We start from the raw sequence: 16,306 nt of genomic DNA, 5'->3' as shown, positions 1-16,306 counted from the left end.
AACCACCTCATCCAGGTACAGCCTGAGCTCAGCGAGCACCTAAACCCACCTGAGTGGCAACAAGGCACACGACAGGCAGCAAAGACACTTGCAGAGACAGAGGAAACCAGCTCTTACAAGCTGTCCTAGACTTCTCCTGTCTCCTCACTTGCTGTCTCCCTAAAGGAACATTTCCCTCTCTGAGCACCACAAACCCACAAGCACAGCCCCCTTTTCCACAGGAGAGCTCTTGTAAAGTGATGGCACTTGATCCCATGTTACAGCTGAGTGGGAAACAAGGACCTGACACCCTCCCTTCCTGAATCAATGCTCAGTGTATGCAGTGTCACCCTTGGCAAAGGCCTCCAAAGGATTCAACAGTGAAAAAACGGAACACACACAGCACATTGCTTAAATGATGAGGAATGTTGAGAGCAAGAACCTGGGCATCTCCCCTCACATTCTCACCAATAGACACCACCTCCCTGGGATGGGCAGCAGGTCCCAGGCTGCTCCCCCTGTCCTCATGCCTTCAACCTCAGCTGTGTGCCTGCCCAGGCCAACAGCAGCAAACAAGGAACAGCCTCAAAACCCTCCCCAGCAGTGTCGGGGCAGAGGAAGGGTGGGAGAGGCACGGCTGGTGAGATTCACCCTCCTTACACCAAGAGTGAAGGGAACAGAGTGTTCTCTGCAGGACAGGGACAGCTCACCATTCCAGTCACAGCTGGCTTATGGAACTCATAAAAGTGGGAAGTGTCTCAGGTGCTTGGCTCCAGCTCTGTCCCAGCCAGGGTCTCCCCAGCCGGAGCCACAGCAGACCCAAGCCCAGCTGAGCAGAGGTTTCCTGCTGCAGCAGCAGTGCAGGTGCTGGAGACTTAGCTGGCCTTCCAACTTAGGGACCTCCCTGTATTCCACCCCATTGTCTCTCAGGAGAGCACACTAAGGCTAGACCAGTTGTTTCACAAAAATCTATATAACAAATGGTAATAAATTCTACAAGAAAGCACCACTTTCCTTAAATGCCTTACAAACTTCATGGCTTTCAGCAGAATAGTGAAATTGCACCAGGAACAACCTACAGAGCTGGTTTTATTCTCAGGGTTGAGCTCGATCAAGCCTCAACTGCCAACTGAAGGGACCCTTCTTGACTGTATTTATGACAGCCCTGAACAGTGGCCATTGCCTAAAGGCCACCCCCTCTGTGGGGGCTACCCCATCATCTCACATACAGTAGATTAAATTTTCTGAAAAAGCTGCCACAAAGCATGAACTCTACAGCACCTGGCAGAACATTTCCAGCACTCCTCAGGGTCATCCAGAGAGTTTTTGGTAAATTTGGCTGTCAGACATCTTTCCTTATTTCTAAAGATGGAAAAATAGAACAAGCTTCTCCTAGACAAAGATATTTATTAAAAGGTAGTCTGAAATAAATTCCCCTAGTCCCCAGAGATCTTTTCACTGTCCTTGCGGAAATGAAAACCAGTCTGAGGAGGTGAGTCCTTGAGCAGGGGCCAGTGGCAGGGAGGGCTCAGCTGACCCTCCAGGCCCCTCATCCCCACAATGCCAGCAGCAGGGAGGGCACAGCTGACCCTCCAGGCCCCTCATCCCCACAATGCCAGCAGCAGGGAGGGCACAGCTGGCACTCCAGGCCCCTCCTGGCAGTGATGCTGGAGGCAGAGAGGGCACAGCTAACCCTCCAGGCCCCTCATGGCCGCAATGCCAGCAGCCATCCGGCGGGGCAGGCTCTTGGCAGCCTGGCGAAACTCCTCCGGCTTGGCCTTCAGCAGAGTTACAATGTTCTGCAGCATCCGCGAGGGCTGGAGGCCCAGGGCATCCATCACGTTTATGAGGTAATCTGCAAAATCAAGGAAAAATTTGTATTTAACTGGCAATAGACACTGTGAAAGGAAAGATACCCTTGTTCTTGATGACAGAGGGAATTCTGTCACCAAGAGCTCCCACCCACAGGCACCAGCAGTGTGGCAGGAATCTACCACACAGGCAGGAACCCTACGTGGTGACAGAGCAGCCCGTGTGTGACGTGAGCCATGCCCAGGACCCCGTGCCCGCGCTCACCAATGTCCGTGGCCAGCTGCTTGGTGGAGTGTGGCGTGAGCTGCGGGATCTGCAGGATGACCTCGCAGTACGTCTGCATCGTGGCTCTGGCGATGGAGCCCAGCCAGTAATCAGCCACGTTGTCCAGTTCAGGCAGCTCATCTCCTGCACAGACAATCCCCATTAGCTGCCAGCACACTGACCCCACCTTTGCTGGGTTTGTACCACACATAATCCTAACTGGTTAATAATGTTTGAACTGTTGCTTTCACAGGACATTGAGGTAGTCAAAGTCCATCAGCTGGTTTTGGAGTAATCAAAGCAGTCATGTTCTCTCCCTGTACTGTACAGCACTGACATGAGCTCCAGACCCAAAACACTCCCCTGGATTACTCTCCAGGTAAGTCACTTCCAGAGGGCTGATGGGCGACCAGCTGGGATGAGGCACTGCCTGGCACCTCCTACAGGATCCTGTTCCAGGAGCAGTTTGCAAACCATGACAGTGACAAGGATTCACAGGAGTTTTTTTCCAGCCCTAAAGGCATTCTCTGTTCATCACTGTTTTGAAAATTAACAAGCCATTAAAACACATAAATGCTTTAAGGGACATAACAGCAATGCAAAAGCCTGAACTGAAGAGCATGTTTTTGGAAGGTTCCAGGAAGACTGTAAATACTAAGCCCTACGCTTTCTTCACTGTCTGTGGAAATAATAACACCATGAAGAGACCAAGCCCAGCACATCAGGTACGCTGCCAACTTGCAGGGAAAGGCATTAGGTGGCTACTGCTGTTACCTGCAGCAGGATTAGTGACACAGCAGGTAAAACCAGCCCCTTGGAGCATGAACAGGAGCCAAAACCCAACAGAACTCTTCAGAGCCCAAACCACTGTTTTAATGAACACCAAACTCACACAGATCAACCCAAAGCTTCTAGTTTGAATGAAACCAAAAAAAGTTTTACTCATTATTTAGAGGCTCCTTCTGGGTTTTACCAAAGGATTCTTGGGGAAAAAAGGGTGATAAGAAAGGGATCTCCAACAGTTTTGTCACTGTAACACATCCCACCTGTGTAATGCAGGATGGGAAAGCTTTCCCCAGACAGTCCAAGCCTTTGGTCTTACCCTACCTTGCTCTGGGGGGTACGGCAGTTTTCCAGCATGTAATGCCAGTTCCAAAGCAGAATCCTCTTGAGTGACAAATGGCTCAAGGTGCAGAGGAAGCGACATAATGTATTGCCCAATCTAGAATAAAAGCACCAAACGCTGAGTCACTGAACAAATGCGAGGCAAGTCCTTTACTAGAGAAAAACTCACCTGCAGTAAATACACCTGAAAACAGAGAGCTGAGCCTGACAGCCACTCACTCACCTACAAATTGGCTCTCATGCATCATTACACTTGGTACAAGAAATAGTTTTTCACAAGGTCACAGAAGCAGTCACTGAAACACTCATGGTAAGAAAGACCTGTACAGAGAACTGCTACTCCAAGCAAATCTTTGCTCTCTGGAGTGTTCCCAGCAGTTTGTTTTCTAGAGCAGAAAGACAGTTCTGTTTTCTTACATTGCTGATATATTCCAGAGGAGTCAGGCTGAAGTTTGGCAGGTCATCCGTCAGGGTCTCACCAATGCCACCAGAACTCCAGCCCTGTAAGGCACAAAGTGCAGGATGAATCGATGACTTCCCAGAGCATGAAGCCTGTCAGTATTTCAGAAAGGGGCAACCCAACAACAAGAACTGTGATTACCCAAGGGATTCTAGAAAGCAGAACACAGATGGTGAGAAAACTTTCCCATGTTGTCCCTCAGGCCCAAAACACCCACCCTCTTTCCACCCAGCTCCCTGTGGGAAACATGCTCACAAGGGTTAGAAAAGCAACACCTCAGACAAACACCAGAGCCTTCAAACACCTGTGTGCTGCAAAGGCTGTGGGTGAAGGAAGGGAAACTCTTCCACTGTCTGCAGCTTGTGGGAGAAATGTGGCACTAGAGAGAACCATTCTGAACAGGAGAAAGGTAAGCAGCGCTGACACAAGGGATCCCCCAGGTAAACCCTGCCTGTTCAGCTCAGCCCGAGGCCCCCACTGCCCACCTCCATCCTGGGAACCAGCAGCAGCTGCTGTTTGATGCGCAGGAACACCGAGTCGAAGGCCAGGTGATGGGACAGCTGATTCAGGCGGCTCAGGGCCGCTCGCGACGACGACAGCAGGTTGTGGTTACTGGTGCCTTTCTCCTGACACACAGAGACAGAAAAACATTTACATAAGCAAGTCATTAAAGTGGCCACGGGGAGGCTGTGTTAACATGCTTGCAGAGGTTTTATGAGGCCGTCCTTGCACAGCAGAGCTTTCCTCTGTGATGGCACAGCCTGTTCCCTTTAGAATGACCTATTCCAAGCAGTTATTCAAGACAGAAACTGCCACTGCTCCCTGAACTGCAGGACAAGGAATCAGCATCACATTCCAGCCACTGCAGGCTCTGGCACATGCCAGATGCTGAGAAACTTGCAGAGAAGATGGCAATGCTGCCTTCTACCCAAAGGGCTCAGCTGATGCCCTGCATGGAATTAAGTGAGTTCTACCTGAAGAGTACCTGTGGAACTGAACAGTTTAGTCAAGGTTTAAAGTCAAACACATGACACTGAAGGCAGAACCTCAAAAGTTGCAGGTAAATCAAGTGCAAAAGAAATCAAAACATTTTGAGGAAATGAAACTCATAACCTTAAATTCATTACTCCATGTGACCAACAATGGCAAACATAACTTAGATCCACGAGAAGATAACTAAAGTCATTCTACCCTGTTCACACATCCATGCATGAATGATCCTGCAGAATTCTGTTTCAGACTGGACATGGCAGCAGAGCCTAAGTGGCAGAGAAAGCCTCAGAAGGTGGTGTATGGGCTCCAGAATTCGAGATGGCTCCAAAACAAACTTCCCAATGCTTGCTGCAATAAAATCTCCCTCTCCCTCACCTGAGCTGATAAAAGCATGTTCACAAAACAGAGCCAGGATCTGGGGAGAGATGGAACGAGTCCAGACTTCCTGGCTTTGGACATTTCATCTTTCCATGTATCAGTGTCTCTGTAGAACACAGCCCATGGAAAGGCTGCAGCCCAGCATGAAAAGTCATCAGACGGGGGAGGAATCCAGGTCTCATCTACCAAATATGGGCCCAAGAGCACACTGTGATAGAGGCAGGCTCCCCAGGCACCAGGGCTACCTTTAGAGTGTAAAGTGTTTCCATAAGGCTGCCATATTCAGATGGATTCTCCTTCAAGAGATAATTGTATTCCTGCCAGGGATTTTTTATGGAGCTCTTCTTTTCTGCAGAACTGGTGTCCTGAAAGCCAGAAAAACTACAAGGCCTGTAGGAGTCCGAGAGATACTTCCCAGCAGTTGACAAAATCCTAGAAACAAGTAAACAAAAGTCAACAGCAGAATCCTCTGTACTCAGCAGTCCTGTCCTCATGCTGGCCCAAGGACCAGCATCACCCCTGAGTGACTTGAAGGGAGAGCATTCACTGACAGAGACTCCACTTGAGGCCACTCCTCACATCTACTGTGCAACTCACTGGCTGCAGAAGTGCTGAGGGGACAGAGGGGTTTGTGCTCTGCGAAACGAGGGCAGTGGGGCCCCACCCAGCCCACCGAGCACTGCAGGCTGTGCTCTACGCGAGTCACACCGAGCATTTCAAGGAACCACAGGCTGAGCAGTGCACTGCTTACAACAAGCAGTAACGAGATCTATGTGCTGCCTGTGCCTACACTCCTCAGGTTACAGGGAATCCATCAGCTAAGGCACACCTACACTCATTTCAGCACATGATTCATGCCCCATGTCACAAGGGTGAGGATCTTGCCAATTTGATCTGGTGGAAAATTCCTTCCTGACCCCCATCTGGCCAGCCAGGTATCCAAGGAAAAGGATTCTTGGGACTGTCTCAGGGAACATGACTGAGCAGAACAGTCTATGCCCCATCTCTGACGTGTCAAAGGGTGGGATGGGGGAATCAGTGGTGCCTTTCCCTCCATGTCTATGCAACCAAAGCACTTCGGGGTTTGTTTTCTTTCAGCTTGGTTCCTACATTGACAGCTCATGAATTAAGGTCAGCAGTGCTCACCTGTTGGCCAGCTGCTGCTCAAAGTCTCCACACTGATGAAGGAGTTCACCACAAATGGAAATTATCCTGGGAAAGAACAAGACAAAAACACACTGTGAGATTTGAGGCAGATAGTGCCAGACCCCCCTCGGAGAACCCATCTCAGATCCACGTCAAGTCATTAAGAAATGCCATAACCAAACTACAGCCCACACATCTGTCAAGAGTCAATTTGGTGATTAACTCTGCAGCCATTTGATAACATACTCAATTTTTTTTGCCCAATGGCCTCATCCACATGCTACTTCTTGTCATCATGGGGAAGGCCAGCTCAGTGTCACTGGGAAAATTCTAAGAGCTGCTAATATTACAAGTGATATGGGATGCAGCCTTGCTCCAGGCAGGGTGGGGAGCCCTACAGCCCTCCCTGTGCCAGGAGCAACCTGAAACCCATCACTGACACTGGTGCTCCCAGCAGCACTGCAGCACAGTGAGCTCAGCCCTGTGTTCTGCACTGAGAACTTGTGTAAACTGACCCCAAGTAGTTCCCTTTCAGCTTTGAGACAAAAATCAGCTCTGAGCCAAACAAACAAAAAAAAAAAACCCCAAACCCTTTACCGGACAGAGTTTTGGAATGCAGTCCAGTCCTCCTGGAACAGGGAATCTGCCAGGACATCATCCAGTTTACATTTCTTTCGTATAGACTGCAGTGTGTTTGTGAAGTCAGATGTATACCTGCAGTGAGGAATGGAGCAGAGAGAAGCACCAGCATAAGAGAACAGGGTGGAGAGCAGCAGAAAGACATGTCCTATGATTTGCTCAGTCCGTCTTCTGCAAGGGCCAAACAAGAACCAGAAATACTGAAACGAGTACAGAAGAGACACTCTGGTTCCACTGCAAACTTATCAGCCATAGACCATTCAAGCCTAGACCAGAAGACAAGGAGCATGAAAGATGCTGTGTGGCTGCCTCAGTTTCCTGCATGTGGATTACTAGGAGCTCTCCCTGCCTGTGAGAAGGAAGGAAAAAGACATTTTAGTTACCACTACATTGACCATCTCCTAGGAAAGGCCAAGAAAAGTTTATAAGGCTCCTGCTAATCCAACATCACTTGGCCCTTACTCCAGGAACATGGTGACTAACCATGTCACGAATTTGTTTTCTCAGCTACTCCCCAGACAAGAACATGGATAAAAAGAAGAACATTCTGTTTTCTACACACCCCCATTTTCTTTTTAATAATGCCCATAAGCTGGAGGCACGTACATTGCTCTGTAATTGCCTATAAAGAAGGTGAGATCAGACACTGGTGCTTTCCTCTTCCTCCTCCCCACAGGGCAGCAATACCTGATTCATACCTTGTGAGCAGCTCCTTCAGTATCGTGAAGGAATAAGCAATTAATCAGCATAGGAATAGGAAAGTGATACTTTAAGACAAGAACTAAGAGTGAACCTCACTCCGTGGGGTATCTCAGATATCGCAGATCCTGAATGTGAGGTCACTTGTCCCAGTGACTGTGTATTCATAGAATCAATAAGGTTGGCAAAGACCTCCAAGATCATCAAGTTCAACCTCCAGACTTATTTCCCCACTGAGATCTACTTTCATCAGCCTAATTTGCCTTATTTTGTTTTGGGAAACATTTTGTCCTTCAAAAGTATTTATTAAAAACAAAAATTCAGCTCAACCAAATCGAAAACAGCTGGTAAGTCTTTGATTTTGCCATAAAATCTTCTATTTTTCCTCCAGAAAACAGCCTGTGCTTGAATGAAGCAGCAAGAGGGATATTGATGATTCATGGTACACTCAGAGACACTTTCTGTTCTCAGCCATTTTTCATAAACTACGAGGTCCTTGGCCACAGACTGCACACTCACTACTCGCTTGGTATAAATGCAACAGTACCTAAAGGCACCTTACTTTGAGAACAGGGCCTTCAGGGCCTTCAGCAGCCCACACACCCCCAGGCCATCTGTGAGCTTGACGCAGTTGTCGATGGCTCCAGCCGCCAGGATGAAGAGTTTGTTGACTGAGTGGTTCAGTTCCTGGACACAATCAATCACTTCCCAATGCTCCTAAATAACAACAGTAACAACAAAGCTGAGCCTAACTCTTCTTCCAGGCATTAACACAGTGTTCTCTAGTATTCTCCACTCTTGTGAAACTCCTAAGGCAGACCATGCTGGTGCTTCCACCCTCCTACCCATGGACTGTAACAACAGCCAGGCTGCCAAACCCTGTGTTCACCAGATCTTCAAGGAAAAACAGTTCTGCCAACAGCAGAGTCTTCCACAAAAAAAAGGAAGTATAACCAAACAGGAGAGGAGGAAAGAGAGCAGTAACTATGACAAAGAGCCCTGTATTTAGCGGAAGCTTCAGCCTCTCCCTGTACAGCTGAGCAAAGACTGGTACATTACCAAGGGCACTGCACTGATCTGGATGAGGAGATTCTCTTCTTCCAGGTCTCCATACTCGAGTTGATAGGGCTTGTATGGACCATACACCGCTTCCACCAGCTCCATCACTTTTACCAGGTTCTGCTCCTCTACAAAGAATCAGATGTTTAGTCTACAAAGAGATGAATATGCTACTGAAAGCCTCATTTCAAGCTACATGCAGTAGTTCTTCCGCTAGAGCATGCTGCCTGCACAGGCTTGGAATGCTGCCCAACAGCTTCAATCTCAACTACACAGACTGGGTTTCTTATTTTTTTAGAAACAAGATTATTATCTCTACCTGCTTCCTAAAACCAAGATGTTCTACCTCAACAAGTGCCTCAAGAAAATTATCACTCACTAATCGAAAACAGCCTGGGTGATAAAAATCTATCAAACGTTCCAACCTACAGCAGAAGAATTGAAACCATCTGAGAAGTGAAACACATTACTCCCACGGCATCAAACAGGGGCAATCCTCATTTATCACAAAGCCTGGTTCACACTTAAAATAATTGACACTAATTCAATTCACTCAGCACTACTGTGCCAGTGTTTATCAGCCAGAGCTGAACACAAAGCACAAACTCAGCCTCTCAGTGCCGTGCCTGAGCAGGGAGCTGCCAACCCAAACAAAAACCAGGGCTGAATGATTACTGCTGAAATCAGAACTGGACACCAGCTGTTCTCACAAAGCTTTGCCAAACTCAAGCATGCAGCAAACCAAAATTACTTTGAATCCTGGATATCAGGAAAGACTTTTACACCCTGAGGACAGGAAACCAATGGAGCAGTCTGTCCAAAGCCAGCACTGTCTCTGTGCTTGGACATTTTCGAGACCAGACTGAACAGTATCCCAAGTACCATGGTCTGACCTCACAGCAGATCCTGCTTGGAGCAGGTGACTGGACAAGACCATCTTCCAAGGTCCCTTCCAAACTGAATTATCCTATGAATCACAGCTGAGCCCTCCCCTCACATACACATGCAGGAACTTGTTTGACTCTCCTCAGCTGAGTCACCTGGCTTTTCCATTCTTGAGATATTTCTTTTCTCAAACATCTTACCCCACAGTAAAAGAGATGGAAATAAAGGCTTTGGGGTTTTTTTTAAACACACTCAGATAACAGTTCAACAGAGGTCTTCCTATTCCATCATCTTCTAGAATGTGGCATTATTTTTCCAAGTCCTTTTTAATAATTTCTGTAATGAACCACAAATTAAGCTAGAAGATGACTGACGCATATGCAGCTAGACAGACAACAGACACAGTCACACTCCCTGACATTGCAATCATAATCATAATTTACAGGATCAAGTAGGAATCTGGGTTTAAACAGCTCAAGACAGTGTTATGAGGAACCAAACACAGGAAGCACAGCATCAGGAATGCTCCATTAGCTTTAATTTTGGATTTTCCCATAGCCAGCCTTTAAAGCGGCCCCACCAAATTCATAAGGGTCTATAAATAGCCAACAGCTTAAGTCAGGCATAAACCTATGCAAACACAGCACCTCACTGCTGTGTGGTTTGTTGGAATTACTCAGCAAGTCATGACCAAAATGACAAACATCCCAGGGAGGGGAAGCACACGGCAGATTTGCAATCAAACACTAAGGATGCTGCTGGGAATAAACTACCAACAGTTCAGAAAAAAACACTGGGCCTTGCATTGTCACTTGATTAAAGCCTAAGCCAGTAGCAACAGAAAACTACAAAATCAAATACAAGCATCCAATGGAGGCAGCCTTCAAGCAGGTTTTCTCTTGTTTAGTGAGGTGTGACAATTCCAGGAAACTCAACTTTTCTGCTTTGTGATCTCTCACAATGGGTCTCGCTGCCTCCCTGGAGACATTTCCTCATCTGGGAGGCAGAAGAAATAGTAAAGCTCATAAAAGGAGAAGTGCTAAATGTTATTTACCCTGCAGAGCCACTGTGCTCAGGACAAGGCTGCTTCAGGAAACTCAGTGTTGTGTCAATAGCCCCAGTGTAAGATACACACACAAACACAAAGGTGCAAGTGCCGGGTAACTGCACATTACTCAGAAGAGATAATCCCTCCCTCCACCTAAGACTAAACAAAATCCCACACTGGGACTTTACAAAGGGGACAGCATAGAATGACAGAATTCAGTGCCAGAGCCTTACTCAGGTTTGGCAGCATGGCTACCTCCAGCCCCTTGGCAAAGTGGACAGTGGCATCATGGAGTTCCAGCAGCTGGTTCAGCTTGGTGTCCTGGCCTGTCCTCTCCATGGCAGTGCTGAGACACACAGGGATGGAAGGCACCAGAGCTCCCAGAGTTTGAATCAACAGCACAGTCACAATTTCATGGGGGTTCTTGAAAACCTGTGGCAGCAGAACAGCTACTCGCAAAAGCACATTACCTGAGAGGAACACACAGCAACAGAGAGCAGCAGGCAGCTTCCAAATGTGAACCACCTCACCAGGGGTAAAAAACTCAGGAGCAGTCTGCTAAGGCTGCTAGAGCCACGCTGACCTAGCACACAGGACAGCCTGATTGCAAGTTTAGGGCAGTACATGTTTACCATTGTGCTTTGAGTACAGCCACCAAGAAACTCGAAGATAGGCACAGGTCAAAAACTGAATTCAGAAGAACACAGGCACTACAGTAATTCAAAAAACACCTGGCAGAAGAGGGCATTTGAAACAGAGCACTCAGTTTACACAGGTGTGTTGGGAAACAACATGAATCATTAAAACATGAAGAAATAGGACTGTATCACAAGCCAAATTACTGGTCAAACAGGCAGAAGTCAGTAGTGGAAAGGCTAAAAAGCCTGTAATCCGCTGAGAATCAGCCCCTCCACTAGCATAAAACTTGTTACAGCCTTTATTGTGACTTTTTCATCAGCTACTCTGCTCATTTGCTTTGAAACCTGTGTTTACCATCAAAAAGGTCCAAGAGTTTTTCAGAAAGCAGAAGCAACACAGGAGATTGAGTGATATGAGTTGTGCCACACGTGCCATTTATTACAATCCCCAGTTCAAAGAATATCTGCTAAAATGTAACCTGACATCTGACCTGAAAGTCACATCGAATCATTAGGCAGAAAAAATACATTTCAAGGAAACACTGGGCTCCTCTGCAGCACAGGCCTTGCACTGACACTGGCTTTGTGACATGAAGATAAGAATCTCTTACCCTTCATGGATGAAAAACTCCTACAGGCTCAACAATATGAACTTATTTCTTCATTTCACCAAAGGACAAAAACTTTTTTTGATCCTACATTATTCTTGGCAGGAAAAACAAGCACACAGACTCCAAGGGGTGACAGCAGAAGCCCTCAGATATCTTACACAGAGCAACACACATCAGTCCTATGTGACCCTGAGGGCTTTCTCCAGGCCAAGTGATAAAGCAATTCAGGCATTTCAAATGTCTTGCAACAGAACACATTTACAACACCAACAAATTAGTTTTAACTTAAGATACAGATGAAAGTGATAGAGCAGCTTTCATGTCAATAACACAGCAACCTTGCTGCTGGTGGAACACCAGAGCTCAAATCCTGTCTGCAAGGGCCGGACAAGGAACAGTAACTGGGTTGCAAGTCCCATCCTGCACCAATCAAGCACAGAGTGTAACTCAGGGTGAGCAGCCATGAGCTCTTCAGAGCTTTGTGAGAATTCAGAGGATGCCCAACCCTGTCCTCTCCCACCCCTGCAGCAGCATGAACCTGTCACTGCACCTGTGCTGCCCACTGGAGCTGGGCATGCCAGGTCCCCAGGAGGGTGTCGTACAGCTCGGTCAGCTGGCGATCCAAGCTCAAGTCACTCTGGCAAAGCTCCTGCCACACGGCCACCAGCTGCACCTGATGGGGAATAGAACCATCTGAGAGGAAAACTGACAGGCAACAGGTCTTGCTTTTGTTATTCCAAACCCAGTACTCCCCACGCACAGCACTTCTGCCAAAACATGAGGCTCACCCTTGCTCCTCTCTCCACATTTCAGCATAACTTATAATTCAGCACCACAGAAGGAAAAGACTTTCAGCATGAAGCTTGAAGCTTCTTAGTGATTCAAAGATTTAATTAACATTGGTATTTTACTCATAAAATGAGATTGCAACTGATACCCCCACATAATAGTTGAAATACTTGGCAAGCCCCAGCCTTGAACTTAATCCTCAAAAGTCACAGTCATGTGAGAAATTTGAAGCTCAGGTTATGGCTACAGAACTGTCTGGAATTCCAACTTTTAATCTTACCTGAAAAGAGTTTACAGAAGTCAGCAGCTGGCAAGTTGCAGTAATAAAGTTACTGCTGACATAGGCACATCCACAGAAAGCAAAGCAAAACCATGAGGCACAGAGTAATCAAGCAGAACACACATATCCTGTGTCTGCTGCAGGAGGGGACACAAGGACCCGAATGGAGAACTACTCCTGCAACAAGGGGAGTAACCAAAGCTGGTCAGAGCCAGCAAGAGAAGTCGAAGAAGGAAACACAGAGAGGAACAGGTGCCATCCCCCACCACAGCACAGCTGAGATCCGTGGGGCAGCAGCTCCCTCTGCAGTCAGAGCCCAGCAAGAATTACGACTTTTATTCCTCAATGTTAAAATGTTACCAAAACACTTACCTTGTGACACTTATAATAATAAGCAAGAAGCTGGGGCATCCGATCAATTTCGGTGAAGACTTTAACAAACATTTTTGCCTGATCTAAACAAAACAAAATAACAGGCATCAGGATCAGCCTCAAAGCGGAGGGCGAGACATCAGTCTGAGCAAGAAACCCTCTTCTAGGGGAGCAGGCACTATGGTCTACACAGAAAGAGACAACTTCATCTATTGTTTGCTTATCTTCTGAAACAGGAGCAGAACTGCCTAAAACCCACTCTCAAACAAGATCAGGCAGCAGACATAAGGAATTAATTTAACTTCTTAACCAGGACATAGTATTAACACACCTAGTATTAAAGCCAGATAAAGCTAGAGCATTTCCTAGAAGGAAATAATTAGTTTCTAGAAACAAGCCAGCACTTACAAACCTAAAGCATACATGACAAAGGCCTCAGCTTTGCTTTCACCTGTCCTCAAAATGATCCCTGTGCCTCAGACTGACTCATGGCACAGCTGCTCCTGCACAGAGCTTTGAAACACAGGTCCCTCAGAAGTCTGGTTTGTAGCCCATAGCCCCAGATCCCTCCAGGACCTCGAGGTGCACAAAGAGGAGTGTCAACAACCAGAACAACTACTTTTCAGAAGTGCTGACAGCAACACAGGGAAGGAAGAGCACAAAGAACTGTCCAAAAAGACAAATTTGCTAAGGAGAATTTATAAAGTTGCTTTTACAAAGTAGTAGGAACTCAGAACACTTCCAAACAAATTTCCTTCCTGATGACACCAACACCATGATAACAAAAAACAGGGCCCTTCTGCTTATTTGAGCAGCACTTCCATCTCACACATCCACGTGGCCTATAAAACCAGCCTGTAATCTGTTTTCCTGCAGTGGCCACAGGTACCCCAAACCACATAAAAATCAAAGCAGCGCTGGTCTGCAGGCAGCTGCAGAGCCCAAAACACTCCAGGGCAGCTGCTCCACCAGGAGAAGCTCGGGACCCAGTGCCAGGAGCCTTCAGGACACCAACTCTGCGCCCAAACACTGCTTTAAAGACAATAAATTCTGTGCTGATAGTAAATGACACCAAGAGCTACTGACCTACAGATTGGGAGTTAAAAGCAGCAACGATCTGAGGACTGGCCATGGCCTCCAGTCGGTTCTTCAGTGCCTCCAGGTGCACACACTTCTCCGAGTAATCCGGCGTGTCCACCAGCATACCCAGGCTGCTCTGCATGCTCGTCAGCTTGGCAGAAATCAGGGACACATCCTGCCAGCAGGGAAAGGCAGCCTGTTACCAAGGGCAACCTCAGACAGCATCAGCACCAGGGAAGAGTTTCACAGTCACTTCAAAATCCGATTTTTAAACACAGTTCCCTGAAAAGCTAGAGGCACACAGACCAAATAATTCAGTATTTACCTGTGTTTTAAGAGTCTCTTCAATATCTGCACTTAGTGTGCTCCATTTGTCTGCTTCCTGAAGTGACTCGGCAGCCAACTGCATTCTGGACTTCACTCGGTCAATCTCTACCAGGACCTGAAGAAGAAAACACAACATTATGTTCCCCACTGACACAAAAAATGACTGTCACAGATACTTGGGAGTTATTTTCTCCTTGAATTTTAAAAACAAAAAGGTGTGAAAAGATTATGTTATTACCAGAACACAGAATAGTTTGAATGAGCTAGAGAGGTAAAATCATCTTTCAAAGTCAAACAACAGAAGGTAAGTTTAGGCTAGTTTGAATTCTGGTCTTGTAGTTTTAGTATCCACTTTTCCTGAAAATGCTCTGCACCCCAGGCAGAAACCAGTGTCCCCAGTCAGGTACCAGCTCTGAAGCGACACCTGAGCAGCTGTTCCCCAGGACATGCAGATGCACAGGTCTATATCACACTCACCTTTCCACTATACTGTTATGTTAAAAGAAGTGGTTTTGTCCATCTTAAGTTCACAAGATTATTTCATATGAACAGCTCTGGAATATTCAGAATTTCACAAGTTGCAGATCAACACTAAGACAAGAACTGACCTGCATGGACTGAGCTGTGTCTTCTTCAAACTTCTTTATATCTTCTTTAACTAGGATCATCTGCTCCTTCAGGAATGTTGCCTCCTGTTTCAAGACTTCCACTTCCCGGAGGACTCTGGGCATGTTCTGGAGAGCCTGATGGCTTGTTTCTGCAGAAACACAGAGCAGTGAGGAGGGGTGAGAGCCCTTGCAGGAACAGGTGGTCTTTCAATAATCTTATCTAATATTTAGTAATTGAAAAAACCCAACACTAGACAACAAAGCAAAACATCGAACAACAAATCTTCAGCTGTATCTTTAAACTTTAAGTATGTACTTTATAATGGAATCACGTAGGTTTAGAAAAGCCCTCTAAGACCATCAAGTCCAACTGTTCCAAACAGTCCAGTCCTGTTCCCCCAGTACTGCCAAGTCTACCACTAACTCATGCCCCCAAGCACTGCATCCACACGGCTTTTTAATCCTTCCAGGGACTCCAACGCTGTCCTGAACAGCCTGGTCCAGGGCTGGGCAACCCTTTCGGAGAAGAAATTTCCCTGTTATCCCATCTAACCCAGCGTTGGCAGGAACTGCTGTTTCTCAGCATTTAACGCAGATGTGTTGGTGAAGAACTACAAGACCCGAGATCGCTGCGAAGGTGCCTCTGTCTCTGGCACGGCTGGCCAGGCCGGGATCGCCAACGCGCCCTCGGGTGGCCTGCACAGGTCTGCCTGTCGCGCCTTAGGAGGATCCAGGTATGGGGACACACGGATGCCAGGAGCACACGGCAGAGCTGAACTGGGCCGCAAACCCCGCCCCGATCGGCCCGACACATTCCCGCGGGGCAGAGCCCCCGCCCGGCCCGCACCTTCCACGGCGTTGTTGACCTCCTGGATGAAGAGCTGCAGCTTCATCACCAGCGTAGCGGCGTGGGCGTCCACCTTGCCCGGGGCCTCCTGCTGCACGGCGCGGAACGCCGCGTTCACCCAGCCCTTCACCTCGAACTCGTCCGACAGGAACCGGGAGAAATCCATAGCCACGGCCGGGCCGCGGGGGCACAGCGGGGCACAGCCCGAGCAGCTGCGGCCCGGCCCGGCCGCGCACCCGGAAACGCTCGGCGGTGCCGGGGCGGTGC

General features: G+C 47.6%; 1 protein-coding gene across 1 annotated transcript; it reads right to left on the bottom strand.

Annotated features, from left to right (window-relative positions):
- Positions 1-1,366: 1,366 nt before the first annotated feature.
- COG7 (component of oligomeric golgi complex 7) lies at positions 1,367-16,304 on the bottom strand. The gene is made up of 17 exons (XM_010392247.3): positions 16,040-16,304; positions 15,193-15,341; positions 14,583-14,699; positions 14,264-14,432; positions 13,178-13,260; positions 12,287-12,409; positions 10,721-10,919; positions 8,555-8,682; positions 8,058-8,212; positions 6,755-6,871; positions 6,158-6,223; positions 5,257-5,443; positions 4,126-4,266; positions 3,598-3,681; positions 3,163-3,277; positions 2,056-2,199; positions 1,367-1,834 (listed from the first exon to the last, which is right to left on the bottom strand). The coding sequence occupies exons 1-17, from the start codon at positions 16,203-16,205 to the stop codon at positions 1,668-1,670; spliced, it is 2,310 nt and encodes a 769-aa protein (XP_010390549.2). The 5' UTR covers positions 16,206-16,304; the 3' UTR covers positions 1,367-1,667.
- Positions 16,305-16,306: the final 2 nt, after the last annotated feature.

This window comes from Corvus cornix, chromosome 14 (assembly GCF_000738735.6).
Source record: "Corvus cornix cornix isolate S_Up_H32 chromosome 14, ASM73873v5, whole genome shotgun sequence".
In the NCBI taxonomy this organism is placed as follows: Eukaryota; Metazoa; Chordata; class Aves; order Passeriformes; family Corvidae; genus Corvus; species Corvus cornix.
Note: the sequence above shows the minus strand (reverse complement) of the source record. Positions and strands in the feature narration are given on the sequence as shown.